This window comes from Rhinatrema bivittatum, chromosome 1 (assembly GCF_901001135.1).
Source record: "Rhinatrema bivittatum chromosome 1, aRhiBiv1.1, whole genome shotgun sequence".
NCBI lineage: Eukaryota > Metazoa > Chordata > Amphibia > Gymnophiona > Rhinatrematidae > Rhinatrema > Rhinatrema bivittatum.
Window position 1 is genome coordinate 723,333,818 of NC_042615.1, and position 20,748 is coordinate 723,354,565.

The following is a 20,748-nucleotide window of genomic DNA, read 5'->3' on the forward strand; positions in this document are numbered from 1 at the left end:
AGATTCTCCAGTGGGGACAGACACCTCTAGTCTGGAAGAGATGGATCAGAGGGAAGGTTTCCAGAGTCCTATGAAGAGGACTCCATAGTATCAACTCCCCCCAGGGAATATATGGGGATCCTCCTCGCTGAAGTCACCTGGGGGCCCTCGAGGAGGATCCCTGTTCAAGCCCCTCAGTCCCAACACCAAAAGGCACCGATGAAACCAAAAGCACCAACAGCATTGAGGGCACAGAGGTCCCCAAGGACCAGGGATTGGACCGGGCAAAACAAGGCACAGTATCAGAGTCCCCGACGGTGCCTTCGGTCAGGAGACATCGTCCAAGGAACCCATAATGGGAATGACTCCGGAGGGAAGAGGACTCTGCCCCAACAGCCGCATCGAGGGACCCCCAGGCACCAAAGCACTATGAGGCGCTCCATCTGCAGCACAAGCATCACAGGGGCAGGCACTGGTGGAGCTGGCGGTTAGATACCCTGAAGGGCTTAAGAGCACTGCCTGTTGCACCTTGCAGTCCACCAAAGCGAGGACTGAAGCAGGAAGAGGAATAAGAGTCACTGGAGCCTCCATGGAATCCTGGGGAAGTTCTGTGCCTGGCACAGATATAGGTGGGTAATGCCTAGGACTCCTGGGTACAATGGAAGTCTATGCCTCCTCTCCGCGAGGTCTCTTCAGGGGCATCATGGTGGTCACCGGTGCCACCCCGAGTCCGGTGCCATGCAACGACAGCAACCATGTTGATGCTTCTGAGGCTTCCCACAATGCTCAACCCGGTCTTTCCCCGGTGCTGAGGATAGAGTCTAACTTGATGTCCTGGAGTGCAACGACGATGAAGAGGTTCTATCCCCGACTGTTCGTTCCCATAAGGGCCCCAGAAGGGGAGTAGACACCAATTGACCCAAGTCTGTTGGCTCCCCACAGCCCCTGGAAATCGAGTCGCCCGACACTGGAGTTGACTGAGCAGATTTTCTGGATCCAAAGAGCTTCTCCATTTTGTTTAAATCGAGCCTGACGACTCTTGGGGGTCATTTATTCACAGATACCACCCCCCGGCAGAGTAAACAGACCTCATGAGGATCCTTGATGGACATGGTCCGCAAGCACTGAGAGCATCAGCAAAATCCCGATGCCAAATTGAAAAAAGAGCTGGCAAGCAGTCAATAACTGGCAGCCACTGAGAAATGGCACTGTCTGGAATTGACCACAAGAAAAAAAAAAGTTGACCATGCCGCCCCAAAGCTCCGACAGGGAGAAGGGCAGAGAAAATACTGAGAATATAACTCAAAAGAGCAGATCAACACAACTGCGAAGCAAACACTTCACGGAAAAAAAAAGACTGAAGGGGGACCCCACGTGGTCAGTGGTATGCTGGGCATGCTCAGTGTGCCAGTCAAAATTCTAGAAGCTTTGGGGTATAGCAGTACTGGGGCTACAACTATCCCTGCCCCAATATCACTGGTTTGGGAAGGTTAATGGTTGCATATGCTTCCTCCAACGCAAGACTGTCAGATTTCCCTTTTTGACATCAATGGGACAGATGCAGAACTGGGATGCTTTGGATGTTAACAGATGACATGTTGGCTGCTACAACAGGAGGCATGTATAAGCAAGGCAAAGAGCATGCTAGACACCAACATTTAAACTCTTAAAAAAAAAAAAAATTCTGCATATACACAAAATGTTTCCAAGCAATAAGTTAACCAATGACAAAAATCTATGTTGTCACTGACATTGTTAGAGGCTGAAGACCACAGCAGATGTCAAAACTAAAGGCCTGGAAAACTTCATATTCAATTGTTTGAAATACATGCTCTTAGTTTTGAGGCCCTGACAATCCAACTACAAGACAATATATAAGAGACCTTAACTCACTTCAGGACACAGCCAGACAGTTTGATTTTCAAGATATCCATAATATGCATGAGATATGCATGTACAGCATCCACCGTATACAAATTAGTCCTGGGTGAATTCTATGCTACTGTGGAGAGCAGAATTTGCACAGAATTCCCCCCCCCCTGCAGAATTGCTATTTTCTGTACAGAATTTGGCAAATATGGAGGTAGCACCAGCATGCTGGAAGCAGAGCCCGACCTGCTTACAGCTAAGATGAAGCAGGCTCCAACGAAAGCCTATGTAGAAGGATGTGTGTGAGCATTTGTTTAAAGATTTTTTTTATTTACCCCTCATATGAACTAAGTGGTTCAGTGTTAGCAGGTAAAAATAGAAATACAGAGTTCAATTTAAAATAAAAGAAAAGAAAGGATACAATTTAAAAGTAATATAAATATTAGGATTGAGGAAGGGAGGTAGGGGAGTAGGTTGCACTAATTGAGTAAGATCAAGAGGTTAAAAAGGTTTGGGATTACTGAATGCAGATGAACATAAATACGTTTTGAGAACTTTTAAAAATTCTTTTGTAGAGGGAATGAATCGAATGTGTAGAGGTAATGCATTCCACAATGTCGGGCCAGCTACTGTAAAGACTTGTTTATGGGTTAGGTCAAGTCGTGCTGTTTTAATAGTAGGTATTTCTAATAGGCATTTGTGTAGTGATCGTAATTGCTGTGACTGTTTGTTTAGTCTTAATGCAGAACAGAGCCATACAGTGGATGGGTTGTAAATTAATTGGTGAATTGTGGACAAAGCTTTATATTGAATACGATAGACCAGTAACCATTGTAATGTTGAAGAATAGGGGTAATGTTCACGACGAGAGTATTGGTTAATATACAAGCTGTGGAGTTTTTAATAAGTTGGAGTGGGTGAATAGTGTTTTTAGAAAGGCAGAGGTAAAAAGTTGCAGTAGTCAACACTGGTTAGTATGAGAGCTTGTAGGACGTTCAGAAATCTGATGGATGGATGGCTTTTTTTTTTTTTTTACAAAAGGAGTTTGTAAAAAGTTTTTTTCAACATTGAGGAAATTTGGGGTGAGGGTTAAGTTTGAATAGATCAGCGGTTCTCGACCGGTGTGTCGTGAAGAATATGCCTGATCAGAAAACCAATATTGAGAAGGAAAATACCCAGACGCCTCTGCTGTTCTGTGGCCTGTCAGAGCTGAATGAACTCTGAGTGACTTGCAAAATGTCTCTGAGCAGGTAGACATACTGGCACCAACAAGGGAGGCCTATTCAATGGCACTGTTTAACTCATACTACAAGGAAGCTTGGTTCTCACAGACAAGCTTGTGTCTCATAGATGACTATCTCAACTGCAGGAGCCAGGTGAACAAGATATTCCCTGAGGTTACAGCTTTAATTAAAGTTCTTGCACCAGCAACAGAATTCAGGCCTACTGTCTATTCACAACACAGAAGATCAAAGGAAGATCAGAAGAAACCAACAGCGAGAGCTTCAGGCACCATCCTGTTGAACCCTCACTGGACCAGATCATTTACAGGACAAAAGGAGTATCTGGAGAGTGGGAGGGCAAATGAGCTACACCTAGGGAAACCTGTCAGGGCAGTTCAGAGGATAGGTTGTCATGACTACAGCATGATGTGTCTCTGTAAATGAGTCTTTGGGCAGTCACGTGATTCTAGAAACTTCGGCAATACTGTATGTTTAACTATAAAAGTAGAGTTACTTCCTGTATTCAATGAGATACTGGTTTTGAAAGATAAAGGGCACCCAATATGCAGCATCTCCCAGGAACACTTTTAAAGACAAATAAAATTTACTTTATACTGTTTTCTGAGTCTAAGTGTTCTTGTGTGCCTGGCCCTGTGTACAGAAATTATGAACAGTCGCGACACACCAGTGTGTCGTGTGCTCCCGGTCTCTCCTGCTGCTCTTTCTTCCCTGCTGCCGTTGCCGCTGGGCTATCAGCACATTCAAGTCCAGTGGGAACGGCAGCAGTGCTAAAAGAAGCTGTGGCACCTGCGGCTGGCCTTTTCTTCTCCCCGCGCCTGCATCCCCCGGACCCGGAACAGGAAGTGATACGCGGTGCGCGGGAAGAAGAAAGAGCAGTGCCATGTGATAAAGTAGCAGCGGCTGCTGCAGCATCGGCCCCAGAGCAATTGAAGCAGCCGGTAATCGAGAAAGGAGACAGCAGCATGAGCCTCCTGCGGTTGATGGGATTCTTCCTTCTTGGCCTGCGGGGGCTGGAGGAGGCGGCTGCTGCAGCTATCATTTGTGCTCGGGGGGGGGGGGGGGGGGGGGGGGGGAGAAGAGGATTATTTTTGTGTGGGGATCTATAGCTGCTTGCTAGTTCTGTTTTCCTAATAAGAGGTGTATTGGTTTTTAGGACCTGATTTAATATTTGTAGTGTTGCCTTTTCATAGATAGGGTTGCTCCTGTTTGAGTGTATTCCATAATACATGTGTAACTGTGTGCGGATTAGTTTATGTGCATTACTGCAGATCCTGGGAGTATGTTAGGTTGGTTCTGTGTGTGTTACTGAGGTGAGATATTTTACTAGCATGTACGCGTTTGTATCAGTCTCATTTGTTGTGTTTTCTCAAGAGGACATGCATTGGTGGTAAACTGCTGTCTTTTCATAAGTAGGGCTATTGAGCCTGGAAGTAGAAGGAGTTTGAGTTGCTGTTACTGAGATGACACCAGAACATCTATTTTTTGTAGGGTGAGTTGTATGGGGAATGTCATAATTCTGCTTTACATCCATTATTGTGGGTCAGGGGTTTCCCGTGGATTGCAAACTGTACTTTTACATCTAGCCCTTTGACTATCATGGGTCAGTGTGTCACGCATGTGAGAACCATCTGTCAGGTGTGTCCCGACAGAAAAAAGGTTGAGAACCACTGGAATAGATTATGACAGAGGTTGTGGATATAGATGTGCAATTTGAATTGAACAGTTAAATTAAAGTTCAGTCTGTAGACGCTCAGATGGATATATGGAGCTTAGAATAAATTTCAGTTTTTGTTGTGTTTAGTTTTAAATGATTATGAGATAACCAAACGTTTATGGTTTCCAAGTATAGGTGTGTTAAAGAGAGAGGATTAGACCAAGAAACAGTAGAACACGAGAAACTGATCATCAGTGTAGATTTTAAAATCAGCGCCTACTCCATCTAGGAGGAGGTGTATGTTGAAAATGATGGCCGATAAGGAAGAACCTTGTGGCACGCCTGTATCAGTAGAATAGCAGGGGGAAGTGGAATTATTGAAATTGATTCTTTGAGGGCGGTTTGATAGGAAGGATATGAACTATTGTAGGGTAATGCTGGTGATGCCAATGTGTTGCAGATGGTCGATGAGAATGTCGATTTTTGGTGTCGAACACTAAGATGTCTAAAAATACTACTAAGAAGTTTGTATTAGTCAAAGCTGCAGATAACTGTGTAGAAGGATAAAAGGAGGGTCTCTGTACTAAGCTCCTTATGGAATCCATGTTGGCTTGGGTGTAATAGGTTATTTTCATCAAGATATTCAGAGATTTGATGGAATACTGCCAATTCTATTAATTTTGATATGGAAGGGAGAGAAGTAATGGGACAATAGTTTGAAAAGTCAGATGGATCAGTAGGTTTTTTTGGAACTGGGAGAATGAAGGTCTGTTTGAAAGAGTCAGGAAAGCATCCAGTAGTTAACAATGAATTGACAATTTTTGCAAGGAATGGACCAATACGTTCATTTAACATTAATAGATTTCCTTGACAGGGGTTATATGGGCTATTAGATTTTGTTTTGGTTATGATGTGAGGTATGGTTTCATGGTCAATGTCAGTGTGGAAAGAACAAGCAGAGGGGGGGGGGGGGGGGGGGGGGGGAGTGAGGAATTAGTAAGTGAACGTGTTGAGCTAATTTATTGCAAAAGTCATTAAGTGATCAGATTGACAGTGATGGGGGGGGGGGGAAGTTAGTGATTTAACAATACCAAATGGTATGTGTGAGGATGTGCGAGTGTGGGTGCCAGAGACAGGGAACCAATGTGCAATGTGAGGAGATTATGAAGGAGTATGTATGTGGGAGAGATTGAGAACTGGCGTGTGTGGAAAAAAAGGGATTGTCTGTATGTGAGGGTGCTCATTTGTGAGGTACCTGGTGTATGAGGAGATGTATGCATGCGTGAGAGGGAGCCTGTGTGAGGGGTCAAACTCTGGGAGTGGAGATAGAGTGGTAGAATATAGAGGGAGAGGGGAGAGATACTAGCAGCTGGAGGAGTTGGGGCCTGAAAGGGCAGAGTGGCCAGGAGAGAAAGGAGAAAAAGTAGAAGGGACACTTACAGTGAACTTCTAGGGAAATTGTTAATATTTAAAAATTTGGGGGGGTACTCTAGCTGCGAGACAAAATGGCCGCATGAGCCGGAGCTCCCACTGACCCCAGACCGACCGGAGCAATAAACCTCACCATCCCCAACAATAGCCAGACACATAGCAGGCGAACTGAAAGGGGAAACCCGCAGCATGGCGCACAAGAAAAAAAAAGGTACCGACTTACATCAGTTCTCCTATGCGAAAATGGAATAGCAGGGGGAAGGGCCTGATGAAGACAGAAGCCACGGACTAGAGTGATTATGAGGCTGCGGAAGATGGCGTCTGGGAGCGGAAAGGCTCTGACTGATACAATGCCGACCAGGGCGGACTTTTGCCAGTGGTTTGGTGATCTCAGAAGAGAAATGAAAGCAAATAAAGATTTGCTTAACCATACTAATTTGCTGAAGGAACAAATGGCTGAGATAGGTCGGCGTGTTGATGACTGACATACGACTAGAAGCACAAGCGAAGAAGATGCTAACATTCAAACCGGATGATCAGAAGAACAGAAGCAGGTGCTCTAATTTGCGTTTCAGGGAGATCCCAGAACTGAGGAATTTAAAGATTGCAAAGAAGCAAAATCTGCAGACTTTTTGAATAATCTTACAGCACAGTAATCCTTCTGGAATGGATGACGTGGCCCCTGAAGTGGAACTGGAGCGAGCTCATAGAACCCTGGGTCCTAAACTGCCTGGGAAACCACGGGACATTGTCGTCTGCTTCACTAAATATTCAGTAAAGGAGCAAGTATACTTGACAGCTAGGAAACAGTCCTGGACATGGGAACAGCATAACATGATATTTGCTGACCTCTCTCCCCTCACATTAAAAAGACTGGAGTTCAAAGAAATTACTCAGTTATTGGGAAAAGAAAATGTACGCTACAGATGGCTTTTTCCATTTGGCATTGCCATCACCATTCAAGGCAGCATTCTCTAAAGCGCAAACTATAGAGCAGAGCTTTCCAAACTTTTCAGACAAACAATTTCGTGACACAGTAATTCAGTCTATTAGCAAACCAGAGGTTAAAGGTTAAACAAACGAAATGTATTTTGACAATTTATGTATTTTTCCTTAAATATACATAATAAAATGTTTCACGACAACCTATCTTGTGAAAACCATTTATATTAAAAATATATAATATTCCAAGATTGTTATAATTTATGAGTAAATAAAACAAAAGTTAGTGTTATTCAATTTACCTCTTTAATGAGATATATGAGCTTGATGGGATGAACACAGCTTTTGAATATTTGGTGTTAATAAAAAAAAGTCCAAAGGGTCTTCTGCGTAATTTTAAAAAGCTGGCTAGTTTCACACTATAAAATTATTTGATAGCCTCATTCAACTAATTCTATATGGCTATGAGAGTGAAGTCTGGAATTTATAGGAAGGGACAGAATGTCTATATAAATCCTGCACCTCCAGTTCTGTAACTCTGTGCATCTACTGAAATTCCCCCAAACAATGGAGCTTGGATGTTTCCCTTACAGCTCATCATACTAAAAGATATTTTCAAATTCTGGTGTCACTTCACAGTAACAGCAGCACAAACACCTTCCACTGCCAAGCACATTGTGAACTAATAAAACCCTGCAAAAAAGACACTCAAAATCTATACTGGAATCCCCTTGTAACGTAACAGTAATAACATCAAGGTCTCAAACAATAACCCTACCTGTGAAAAAGCAAGGATAAATATTACACTGGGTCCTAGAATACCAATACACCACTTACTGAGGAAACACAACAAACCAGATTGCTATAGATCCCTATGCTAGCAGAATCTCTCATCACGGTCACACACACAGAGCAGAGACAGACCCTCACCAAATACAGAATACAAAATAAAGGAGCACAAATTAGACAAACTGAAATGGAAACCCCAAGAAGCCAGACTCTATATTAACAATGGAAAAACAGAGCCACCATTCCTCATAAAATAAAGAAACAAAGCATCAGTTATATTAGTAAAGCCATACTAATGAAAGAATATTTTAGAACTACTGATAGAATTTCTATTAAAATCATATACATTTTTTACAATTTCCCAATAAAATATTTCAAAACAGCACATATATCAAACACCACCCAATAATTAAAACTAATAAGGATTTTAAAAAGCCCCTGCTGTCCATACGCGGGAGCTCTTGATTTCCAGTCACCCTGATATTGTCAAGGATTAGGAGGTTATCCTCTCTCTCACACGTACACTGTCACATACACATTCATGCTCTTATACCCACCATAACCTCTCGCTCTCACACACACTCAGGCTCTAAGACACTCTCTCCCCCTCCACACACAAACTCTTACTCCTCTGGATTTTCTCATACACACATGCTCTCACTCTCTCTGGCTCCCTCACATACACACAAACACACACACCCAGGCAAGTTCCCAGTCATTCTCACACACTGAAACTGACCCCCAGGCAGGCTCCCATTCACACACACACAGGCAGGCACCTACTCTCACACATACAACCCCAGGAAGACACCCATTCATTCCCATACACAGACACACCCTCAGGCAGGCACCCATGCATTCACACATACACCTCCAGGCAGATTCCCATTCATACATATGCACACACTAAAGGCAGACCCCCTCTTTCTTTTGCCAGCAACCTCGGAGTCTCTCTCATTCCTCTGCTGCCACTGATGCCGCATGGCTATTGGGGAGGTGCTGATTGCTGCTACTGGCACTGAAGCCCATTCTGCTGCCGCCTCTGTACAGGCCCCTTGGGTTTCCACTTCCTCCATGTTGATCTCATACATTGTGAGATCCACATAGAGAAAGTGCTACTCTTGCACATTACCAAAGATTACATGTGCCAATCAGTAACAAGTTTTTTTTTACCTTTGCTGTCTGATCTTAGTTTTCTAATTGGTTGGTCACAGGCTTTTTTGTTCCACCTTCCCTTTATTTTTTTGCCAATTCCTTTCATTTTGTCTTTTTTTCTATTTCTTCTTTCCATCTATCTTCTTCCCTCAAACACCCACAATATCTTTCAACTGATCTCTACACACACACACAATCTCTCAACTGATCTGATACACACTCTACGGCCCTCAGCCTCTTACCTCTGGGCCTCCTCCTTATGGGTCGCTGCAGGATGGGCTCTGCAGCAGCCCTGATTTTCTCGGGTCAATCCACAGCGGGGGCCCTGCTACTGGATCTCCTCCTCTTCTCAGCCCACTGCAACAACGCTGCTCCTCTTCTGCACGCGGCTGATGCTCCTCCTCCTTCCTGCCCGTACAGCTGTGGCAACATTTTTCTTCCGGGGCTGCGTGGTCAGGAAGGAGGAGGAGCACCTGCACGTTTAGATGTGACCTTTTTCTTCGGGCCGTGGTAACGTGAGCTCCACCGTGGCCCTGCCGATCTTCCTGCTGTGTGACTCCGGCACAGCACAGCGATGCTTAACTACTCAGCCGCCAGTGGGATGAGGTCCACCGGCGGCCGCATTGGCTCCCTCTCCTCGGTATACCACTTGCTCCGCCCCGTCATGTGCACCGGGCTTGCATGACACACCGGCACAGTGCAGGCGAGACACTAAAGTGTCGCGACACACACTGGAAAGCTCTGCTCTATATCCTTGTACACAAGTGCTTCAAAGTCATTATGCTACTTCTGAAGAAGCTGACATAGCTGCCATTAGGCCCTTAGCGGTTGATGTAATAAGAGTACGCCCAGCCTAGCAAGCTGTTTGATGTGCATCCATAACCCCTGATGCAATAAGGGGGATCAAAGTGTCCAAAACGCGCATCCAAAGGCCTAGCTAATAGTGCTCATCACATATAAATGCCATTTAGATGAAGCTATTAGCTATTACTCTACAATAAAAATAAATAAAGTCTCCTCGCACCCAAGGTGCACTTTTTAACCCAAATTTTACACCTGCCCTGGAGCAGGTGTAAAGTCTTGCTGTGTGTCAAGGGGTCTACTTAAAAACAAAACACTCTATGGTTCCTCCTTAGTATAGTCATTAAACAAGTAGGAAGAACCCCAGAAAGCAGCATCCTGGGAAAAAAAAAAAAAAAAAAAAAAAAGAGACTTGATGGAAAAAAAAAAAAAAAACGAACTCTGGATATACAAACAATATACACGCTCCAGGCCATGTATATTGTGCTGGAAAATTTGCTGTCATCGGATAAAACAGATGCTCTTAAGTTGAGAGTCCGTTTGGTAACTCGCACACGGCCACTTCTCCTGGGTGCCTGATGCCAAGGATGCACTAGGCACACAGTTTATCCACATTCGTTTTAGCATGGCAGCACATTTACATATTGCATCGGGTGCCCAAGAAATGTGAACATGTGCATGTTAAAAACACGGCACCCAGTTTGGATGCACGATTTTTATGCACACTTTATTGCATCAGCCACTTAGTCCCTACTGCAGATATAATTTATAATAAAGAGTAGCGAAAAGACTGTAAAACTGACATGTCACACAAGTAGTCATTCTTGTTCCCCTAAGTTTTTGATCATGGATAGCTTTGTAGCTATTAGGAAATATAGCAATATAACTGGACATTTGTGCTTCAACCTTATTTATCTATCAAGTTTCTATACCATCGCTAAGACAAGTCATTGCAACTGTTTACAAATTATAAGAAAGCAGAAGGTAAAACATGCAATATTAAAATCATTTAGTACAAAACTATAATAAATGGTAACTAAAATAAATGCTAAGAGAATAAATAGAAAAACTAAAAATGTGCATTAGTACTTAAGAGATTAAAAAATAGTAATAAAAAAAAAATGGTTGTTTTGCTAGACAGATAGATGCTGCATTAACAAAAACTGGGCCATGAGGTTAGAAAAACATTTTTAGAACAGACAAGGCTATGCCAATGCTGCAAAACCCGAAGATGACATTTACATACAAAACAAGGATTAATTGCCATGGAAAGAGAGCAAATTACCTTATGGCCATTCAGATTGTTTATAGTAGAAAGCCACTCAGACATTTTGACAATTATGTAACCTAGTTTAGGGGTTGGAATTATACAATTATAAATCCTATATACTATATTAGTAAAATCATTAGAGAAGGAGTTTAATGCTGGTGCTTTGCATAGCACAGCCAGTCTCTCTCTCGATAAGGCCTTGTATTCTTTTTATTTAAAAATGCTATAAAATCTCTCTACAGCTGATGGCTCTAAGCATCTATTCAGAGAACCGCAATCACTGCCCTGCTGTTTATCTCAGTTTGTCTTGTATACGCTAGCTCCTAAAGAGCTGATAGGACTAACCAGGCACAGAGTACAGCCCCCTGAAAATTTCCTCTCAATCAAGTCCAGAGCAAAAAAGAATCCTTCATTGGGGCACTGAAGAATAGGTTCTGGACCTTTGTTTTGATCAGATTCATCCACCTATTGGTGAAGCAACTGCTGCTTCTCAAATCCTGGAGCTATCTAGACAGGATCTCATATCCACCTTATTCACTGAAAACACAGAGGGGGATTCTCCCACATCCTCCTCTGTACCTCCAAGGAAGGTCATGGACAATGACTGCCATGGAGGAAGAAGCCTCTCCCTTCTCTGGCTAAAGCTGGCAAAGGGAGGTCCATGGGGGGGGGGGGGGGGTACTCCTTTCCTGTTGAGGGTTCAGATGAGACCTACCAATTCCTCAGATTTATAGTCATACCCCCAAACACATTCAAAATTCCAAGCTCAACTGATATGTGGAGGGGTGGACCTGGATCTCACCTAGCTAGTAAAGCCTCAGGGAGAGCATGCCTGTTAGGAAGTTCCCTCCCCTGACAGGCTAAAAATCATTCTCCTTAGTGTGGGTTAACTAGTGAAAGTTCTTCTTCAGGAACTGGCATTGGTGCTGTTCTACCAGGTGGCAGCAGGGATTCCACTATCAGCATGGATGCCTGTCTGCAGGGATACAGAATGCCATTGATGTTCTGCATCTTCTGGTACAAGGCCTCTACCCAGCAACTCAAAGACTGTCAATGCCAATATGGTCTAAGAGGCATGAGAAGAGGTCTCATCTTCCTGGGATATCAGAGGTTTACTGGTGGCTAACACTTAAGACCCTTGCAGACATTCAATTCCCAGAATCATGTAAAGTATGAGCTTTCTATACCATGGGAAAGCTTTGGGGGGTTTCAAGGATGCTACCAGAAACGTCCCTGTTCCTAGCATCATGCACATACCAAGGCAGATGCTTCTTGGCCTTCACCTGATGCATATAATCAAATCTCAATGTCAGAACCCAAGAAGCTAAACCATTTGATCTTCAGGTGAGGGGGGGGGGGGGGGGTCCTTCCTTCCAATTTCAATGTGCCACTGCAAACTATACAGGTCCCAAGTCCTTCAATGTCAGTACTTGATGGGATGGAATTATGCACCCTGAAATAATTTTCCGTGTCACCAAGCCAGGACAGATGCCCCGTAGGAGGCATGCACAGAAAAGGACACCCCTAGAAGTCATGGTTAGACCCCAGGAAAGGTCTTAAAAAAAAAAAAAAAAAGAGATTGGATGATAAATATGCATACCCTGGAGAAGAGCAACAGGGGAGATTAATACAGATTTAAAAGCTAAAATGATTAATGATGCACAATCAAACCTTTCTGATTAAAGGAAGCTGTAAAACTAGGGCTCATGATATTAAACACCAAAAGGGTAAACTCAGAACATCAGGAAATAATTTCTTCACAGAAAGGGTTGTGATGAATGGCATGCCCTACTAAAGAGCACAGCAATGGAATTCAAGGCAGCATGGGGACGACAAATAAAACAAACAGGGTAACCTGTGATAAATTTTAGGTGCAATTTCTATATGGGACTGGATGGTCATTTTGGATTTTTATTTGCTGTCATTTACATTATTATATAGGGCATCAAGTGACAAATAATTACAGAAAAACACTTCAATGAGGAAAAGGTGTTATCCCAGGACAGCAGGATGTAGTCCTCACATATGGGTGATGTCACTGACTGAGCCCTATCCCGGAAAACTTTGTCAAAGTTTCTAGAAACTTTTGACTGGCATCTTGAACCTACTGAGCATGCCCAGCATGCCATAATCCCTCGAGCCACAGGGGTCTCCCTTCAGTCTCATTTGTAGCAATGAGCGTTAGCCAAAAATAAAATAAAACTATCGGACCCAACTCTGTGGGGTGGAGGGTGGGTTTCATGAGGACTACATCCTGCTGTCCTGGGATAACACCTATTACAAGGTAAGTAATTTTGCTTTATCCCAGGACAAAACAGGATGCTAGTCCTCACATATGGGTGATTACCAAGCTACAGGCTGAGTCATCTTTGTATTGGACCAACAGTGTATAACTTGTGCAACAGGCACAACAACTGCTGTACTGTTGGGAAAAAATGAGGCAGCCTGAAATCATGAAAGGTTGGATGTGGAAGGAGTTGGATCATGCTGGAAACAAGTTCTTTAAGACAGATTGTCCATAGGCTGAATCTTGTCGTCCTTCCTTGTCGAGACAGTAGTGAGCCACAAAGGTGTGAAGGGAACTCCATGTTGCGGCTTTACATATGTCAGCTATTGGCACTGAACAATAGTGTGGTACTGAGGATGACATTGCTCTTACTGAGTGAGCCTTTACTCGCCCCTGGAGAGGAAGGCCTGCTTTTTCATAACAAAATTGTATACAATCTGGAAGCCCACCGCTTTTCCAGGTTTATTTTGATCAAAAGAAACAAAGAGCTGGGTGGATTTCCTATGGGCTGTAGTGCGATCCAAGAAGTACGCAAGTGCATGCTTACAGTCCAAGGTGTGTAAAGCCCTCTCCCCTTGGTGAGTGCGGTTTTGGAAAGAAAGTAGGCAAGATGATGGATTGATTCAAGTGGAATTCCGTAACTACCTTGTGGAGAAATTTTGGGTGTGTACGGAGTACCACTCGGTCATGTAGGAATTTGGTGTAGGGTGAGTATGTGACAAGTGCTTGTAACTTGCTAACCCTTCTAGCAGATGTGATGGCTATTAAGATAGTCTTCTAAGTGAGAAATTTAACATCACAGGAATCCATGGGTTCAAAAGGAGAACGCATGAGCCTTGTTAAGACTACATTAAGGTCCCATTCTGTGACCGGTGACGAGGGGTTGCACTGATATTGGTGCATCTCCGACGGTATTGTGATAAGCTGAGATTGCACTTAAATGTACTTTTACAGATAAGGTCTGGAGACCAGAGTCTGAGAGATGCCATAGATAGTCTAATAGAGACGATGTAGTGCAGGCAAAAAGTGTCACTTTTGTGTGCACCACGTGGTAAACAGTTTACATTTAGCACGATAGAACTTGTGTGGAGGGTTTACGTGACACTACAAGCACTTGAGAGACATTAATTGAAAGATTGAGAGGTTGTAGAATCAAGCTTTCAACATCCATGCTGTGAGGGATAGGGATTGAAGGTTGGGATGAAGCAACCTGCCCTGATCCTGAGTTATGAGAGTGGGTGCTGTGCCCAGGTGAATTGGGTCTCTGATCGAGAGGTCGAGGAGTACTGGAAACCATACTTGTCGAGGCCAATATGGGGCTATGAGTATCATGGACCCTTTGTCCTGTTGTAGCTTCACTAGGGTTTTGGTTATTAGCGGTATCTGAGGATACACGTATAGAAGACCTGAGTTCCAGTGGCAAGCAAAGGCATCCCTGGGTAAGTGGTTTCTCTGCTTGTTCAGGGAGCAAACATTGTCCACTTTGTAATTCAGTTGTGATGCAAAGAGGTCTACTGTTGGTTGACCCCCAACATTGAAAGATCTTGGTTGCCACTTCTGGATCCAGAGACCACTCATGAGGTTGGAACTGACGACTGAGGCGATCCACCACTACGTTGTGAATGCCTGCCAGACAAGGTCCCGGAGAAACTGAGTGTGTTAGGGCCCAGTCCCAAATCTGTGCTGTTTCTTGACAAAGGAGATGCGAGCTTGTACCTCCCTGCTTGTTTATGTACCACATGGCTACCGTGTTGTCTGTTTGTATCAAAACAGTCTTGTGGGAAAGGCAGTCCTTGAATGCATGCAGCGCATAATGTATAGCTCGAAGCTCTAGGAAATTTATCTGAAATGTAGCTTTGAGTTTTGTCCAAGTACCTCGAGTCTGCAGATGACCTATGTGTTCTCCCCACCCGAAGGTGGATGCATCTGTAGTTGTCACTTGCGTAACCGGTTGTTGGAAAGGTAGGCCTGTAAGCAAGTTGTCCATGTTTGTCCACCACAGGAGCGAGGACTGTAGTTGCTGAGTTATTTGAACTGGATAAGACAGTGGTTGAATGGCTTGAATCCATTGGTTTTTGAGTGTCTATTGAGTAACTCATGACTAATCTGGCCATAGGAGTGACGTGAACTGTGGAGGCCATGTGACCCAAAAGAGTGAGACATTAATGAGCTGTTATTTGGGTCCGTGTGCGTAGAGAGCCTGCTAACGAGGCGTGTGTGCACGGTCTTTTGGAAGAAAAGCTTTTGCCGTTATGCTGTTTAATTCTGCTCCAATGAATTGTAACAGGTGAGATGGTATGAAGTGGGATTTCTGGTAGTTGATGAGGAATCCCAACGAATGGTGTAGAATTATTGTGAGCTTGAGAGAGTTGAGAGCTCCTTGTCTTGTTTGGCTTCTGATGAGCCAATCGTCCAGGTAAGGAAACATGTGGACACCTTCCTTGTGCCAGGCACTTTGTGAACACGCGAGGTGCTGAGGCTAGACAGAATGGTAGCACCTTGTATTGGAATACTTGCAATGAGGAGGGAATATTGGAATGTGAGCGTAAGCGTCCCGAAGATCCAGAGAACAGAGCCAATCTCCTTTTTGAAGTAGAGGTAGCATGGTGCCCAATGACACCATCCTGAATTTTTCTTTTTTCAGGTATTGGTTGAGTTTCCGGAGGTCCAATATGGGACATAGGCCTCCTGTTTTCTTAGGAATGAGGAAATAACGGGAGTAGAATCCTCTGCCCTGCTGAGGCTGGGGAACTGGTTCCATGGCCCTGGCTCTCAGAAGGGTGGATTGATTGTTTGCTGTCCAAGACGAGGTGGGTGGAGTATCGTTTGGTACAGTGAGAAAGTCCAGGTGGTACCCTTGAGATGTTATCGAGAGTACCCATTGGTCTGTGGTGATGTGCAACCAATTTTGTTGGAAGAAAGTTATCCGACCTCCTACTGGTAAATTTGGGGTTGGATTGGCAGGTAGGCTTCTGTTCTCAAGTGAGATTTCAAAATCCCAAAGTCTGGCCTGTCTGCGGAGGGGGTTGAGCTCGAGGTTGTCGGGGCCTGCTGTCTTTGTGCTGGCCTAGATGACCTTCCACAGGTAGGAGGTGGATAGTACCGCCGTGGCCTATAATATGGCCATTTTGAATCTTTCCTTGGGAGTCTTCGCAAAGATGTTTGAGACTCTTGAGGAACAGAGGAGAACTGGCGCAAGGTTTCCCAATGTTCCTTCAGCTGGGAAACTGCCTCTTTTACTTTATCTCCAAAGAGATTGTCCCCTGCACAAGGGAGATCAGCAAGTTTCTCCTGCAGTTCTGGTCTCAGGTCGGAGGCCTTGAGCCAGGCCCATCTGCAGGCACTTATGCCAGTGGCCGACATTCTAGATGACGTCTCGAAGCTATCATAAGCTGCATGAACTTAGTATTTCCCAGCCTCCAGGCTCTTATGGATGATACTACTAAAGGAATATTGGAATTGCTGGGGAAGAGATTGAGAGTTCCTAAATTTGTTTCCACAAATTACACTGATATTGCATCATATATAGTTGGTAGGACGCAATTCTGGAAACTAACATGGACCCCGAAACATTTTCCTGACTATGGTGTCTAAAAACCTATTGTCTTTTCCAGGAGGACTGGATGAATGAGGCTTTATTCTTTTTGACTTCTTTTGAGCCAACTACTACCGATTGATGGGGTAGTTGAGTCTTTTGGAAGCCTGGGATATGCTGGACTAGATACGTAGCATCAGTTTGTTTATTCACTGGTGGTATGGTGCAGGGATGCTCCCATAGCATGTGTTATAAGTCAACTATGACTTCATGAACTGGAATTGCCAGGACTTCTTTAGGTGGGTCCACGAATTGTAATACCTCCAGAGTTTGTCTAGTATCCTCTTCAGACTCCAGCTGAAAGGGGATGGTGACAGCCATATCCCTTGATGAAATTTGAAAAGGAAAGGTCCTCGAGAGGGGATGGTTCTGAGAGGACTTCCTCTGAGAAAAAGAGTCAGTGTTTGGATCATCTCAAGTGTCAGTGAGCATGGAGGAGTCGATGGAATAGGCAGAGATGGCATAGATAGTTTCTCCAGCGGCTTCGATGGAAATAGTGGAGAAAACGATGGGTGTGGACACGAGATTCGATGGACCTGGAATAGGTTCAAGCATTGGAATTTCCTTCACTATTTCTTCCATCGGTGTTGGCATCAGTACATCTGATGGTTGTACCGAGATGGCTGTACCGAGATGGCACTGATGTGTGTCCAGTTTTGCTAAAATTGGCACAAAAAAGGACATATCCGGCATCGGCATGGGTTGGAGTGGGTCCGGCGATGGAGTCGGCAATGGCATCGGAATGGGCACCGGTGACGGGAGTGGAACCAGTACTGGCGATGGTGCTGGCATCAGAGGCATGTCACGAAGTGCATCTCGAACTGCCTGGCGGATGTAACCGTCCAGTTATGCCCTCATAGCTGGTGAAGCCAGAGCAGCTACAGGGGGAGGCAGCGAAGGCGATACCGGTACCTCCACAGGGCCCTGTGGAGGTACGGTTCCCGACACCGATATCGGTGGGGATCGCCTAGGAGTCAAAGGCCTCCGTGTACATGGAGAGTCCTCTCTGAGGTTTCTTTGGAGCCGATTCGAGACTCGATGAACTCCGGTTATCGGATCTAATTCAAGATCGTGAGGCCTCCGGTGTCTATGATGTTTCTGCCGATGTTAGACACCTTTCTCGATGACAGATGTAGACTTTATCGATGATTTTGAGGGAGTTGGTGACGGCCGATCACCTGCTTCATCTGGTCTACGTTTTTAAGGACGACCTTCCTGATCGCTCCAGCCGCAGACAACTGTGTGGAAATGTATGTCGATGGCATTAGTTGGAGATGGAACAAATGTTCCATTTTCTCCATGCGCAGTCTTCTGCCTGTCGGTGTCATCTCGGTGCATCTTGGGCATGTCGAAACGTCATGTCCCTCGCCGAGGCAAAGTACCCACTCGATGTGTGGGTCCGTGATGGACATGGTGCAGGAATAATTCGGGCAATTCTTAAAACCCGTAGCCATAACTAAGGCCGGACAGCCATCGACGGCCTTCTGACACGGTTTTACGGTAACAGAACTGATCGGAAAAATTTAAAGACTTACAGATGATGGAAAAAAGGGAGACCCCTTACGGTGCTCAAAATTTTTTCCGAGTTTTTGGAACTTTTTTATGTAATGAAAATTCACCACACAGGACTCCTAGAACCGCGAGGCTAACGGCTTCACGGAAAAAAGAAGACTGAAGGGAGACCCCTGTTGCTCGAGGGATCATGGCATGCTAGGCATGCTCAGTAGGCTCAGGATGCCAGTCAAAAGTTTCTAGAAACTTTGACAGAAAGTTTTCCGGGATAGGGCTCAGTCAGTGACGTCACCCATATGTGAGGACTAGCATCCTGTTTGTCCTGGGATAATGATTAATACTGTCTCGATGCATTGAGACTAGTTTACCATCTGGCTACCAAAAAAATAAAGAAAAACCTTTATAAAGCAGAGTAACAAAAAATGTTTATCTACTTAACTATAGGGAACAAATTACTGCAGGCCTAACTTCTTGGGAAGCAGAAGTATCACCAACAGGAGAGGCACACACACACACACACATCTATAATCAATGTGCTCTGCAGAAACGATGAGTGAAGGGGCCCCTTCATGGATGCAGGGCTTCATCTAATGTCACCCATGTGCAAGGGCTGCCACCTGGCTTGTCCTCTGAATCCCTAACACATCAAAACATTTGACAATAAGCAAGGTCTCCCACTTTTTACCTTTTAACACACTGTTCAAGCCACATTCAACTCCACCCCCAGTTGCAAGTAATACTTCAGAAGCATGCCCAGTAGTGTTGCTAAATTGTTATCTTAACACCAACAGTCTACTGGGTCAATGAAAAGTACTACCCACTACTGAACGAGCTAAGGAGCCGATGCAATACAGTGTGCTCAGCCGAGCAGGCGTTAATAGCCGAGTGCATGTAAAGTACAGAAAAACAGAAAAAACTGCTTTTCTATACTTTTTTTTTTTACTTAAGATAAAAGAAAACCTCTGCAGACCACCAAGTTATGAAGACAGATGCTGGTAAACTCAGTATCTGTTTTCATAACCGGCCATCTGCCAGTAATGAAAACCAATGCAGAGTTCACCGGTGGTGAAAGCAGAGGGTCGTGTTAGCGAAGAGGTACTAAGGTCGCGCAAGCAACCCTAGCGCCTCCTTGCTAGTGCGCCCCCCCCCCCTTGCAGGCGCCATGCGCACATTAAGAGAGTGGGTGCTGAAAAGTCAATGCTTGCTTTCCGCGTTTAATATAGCATCGGCCCCTAAGTATTCTTTACTTTTCTGCCCAACTTTTAGGGTATGGGGGGAGTTAGATACCAGCCAAACTTTGTGTAACAAGCAATTAAAAGCATTATATAGTATACTTTAAAATGCCTACTCACCTCCTTGATTAGAAGGTTCAATGTGGTTCAAAGGATCCCTATTTACACTGTCCTACAAAATAAAGATATGCAAAAATCAATACAAAGATGATCAGGATATACACCCAACAGCAGCACAAATATTATGCATCAAGTTACTATAATGTCCAAACATGATACTATGGCACCTTTACATGTGCTCTAATTCAACATACTACTCCTCTCAATTACCCCTCCTCATCCCCCAGAAAAGTAGATACCAGGAAGCTTTGAACAGCAGCAAGAGGAAGAACAGCCACATTGCTCCTGCACAAATTTTGGAGCTAGCTACTAGATCTGGATGAGATTTGTCAAGGCCTGGCAAAGGGCCTTGACAAATCTTGGCAAAGGGTAAACATCTATCCCAGCCAACTTGCAAAGAGTTTTCACACTATATTAACAGATTTGTTTTTCTTTATTGAAGATTTTTTTTTTTTAATACATGTTAAAAAATAATCTGGTAACTGTACAGGATGATTCTCCATTTCCTGCCAAATCACCTTGGCATGTAATCAACTTCAGATTCAAATTCATCTTAGGTTTTAATTCATTAAGCCAATTTGGTTACTTTGTTTTTATTTTTACTTGTTAAAAAACAAAAAAATAGTTATAAGCATTTTGACCAACGCATTGGATTAGCTTTCAAGAGCAATTTCTCCTGTCATCAGATCAGTGCAAACATTGCCATTGACCTAGAAGGAGCTCTTGGCTGGTAGATGAAACAGCTTGCTTTGGTCTTTCGACTGCTAACTTTTCTCAAAAGGAAAATTATCTTCCCTATTGCTATTTCGATAGGAAAAACATCTTTTTCAAAAAGGTATTTACACTTTTTACCTTCCCAAATAGTAGC

The 20,748-nt window shown here is 44.1% G+C and overlaps 1 protein-coding gene across 9 annotated transcripts in view; it reads right to left on the bottom strand.

The window, feature by feature from the left end:
* The window catches only part of DDX4 (DEAD-box helicase 4), a 429,564-nt gene that overhangs the window by 386,683 nt on the left and 22,133 nt on the right, over nucleotides 1-20,748 (bottom strand). For all 9 annotated transcript variants that reach the window (XM_029577088.1, XM_029577062.1, XM_029577068.1 and 6 more), the window contains exon 3: nucleotides 19,881-19,932. In XM_029577088.1, the coding sequence (XP_029432948.1) occupies nucleotides 19,881-19,932 (52 nt within the window). The remainder of the gene's footprint in view (nucleotides 1-19,880; nucleotides 19,933-20,748) is intronic.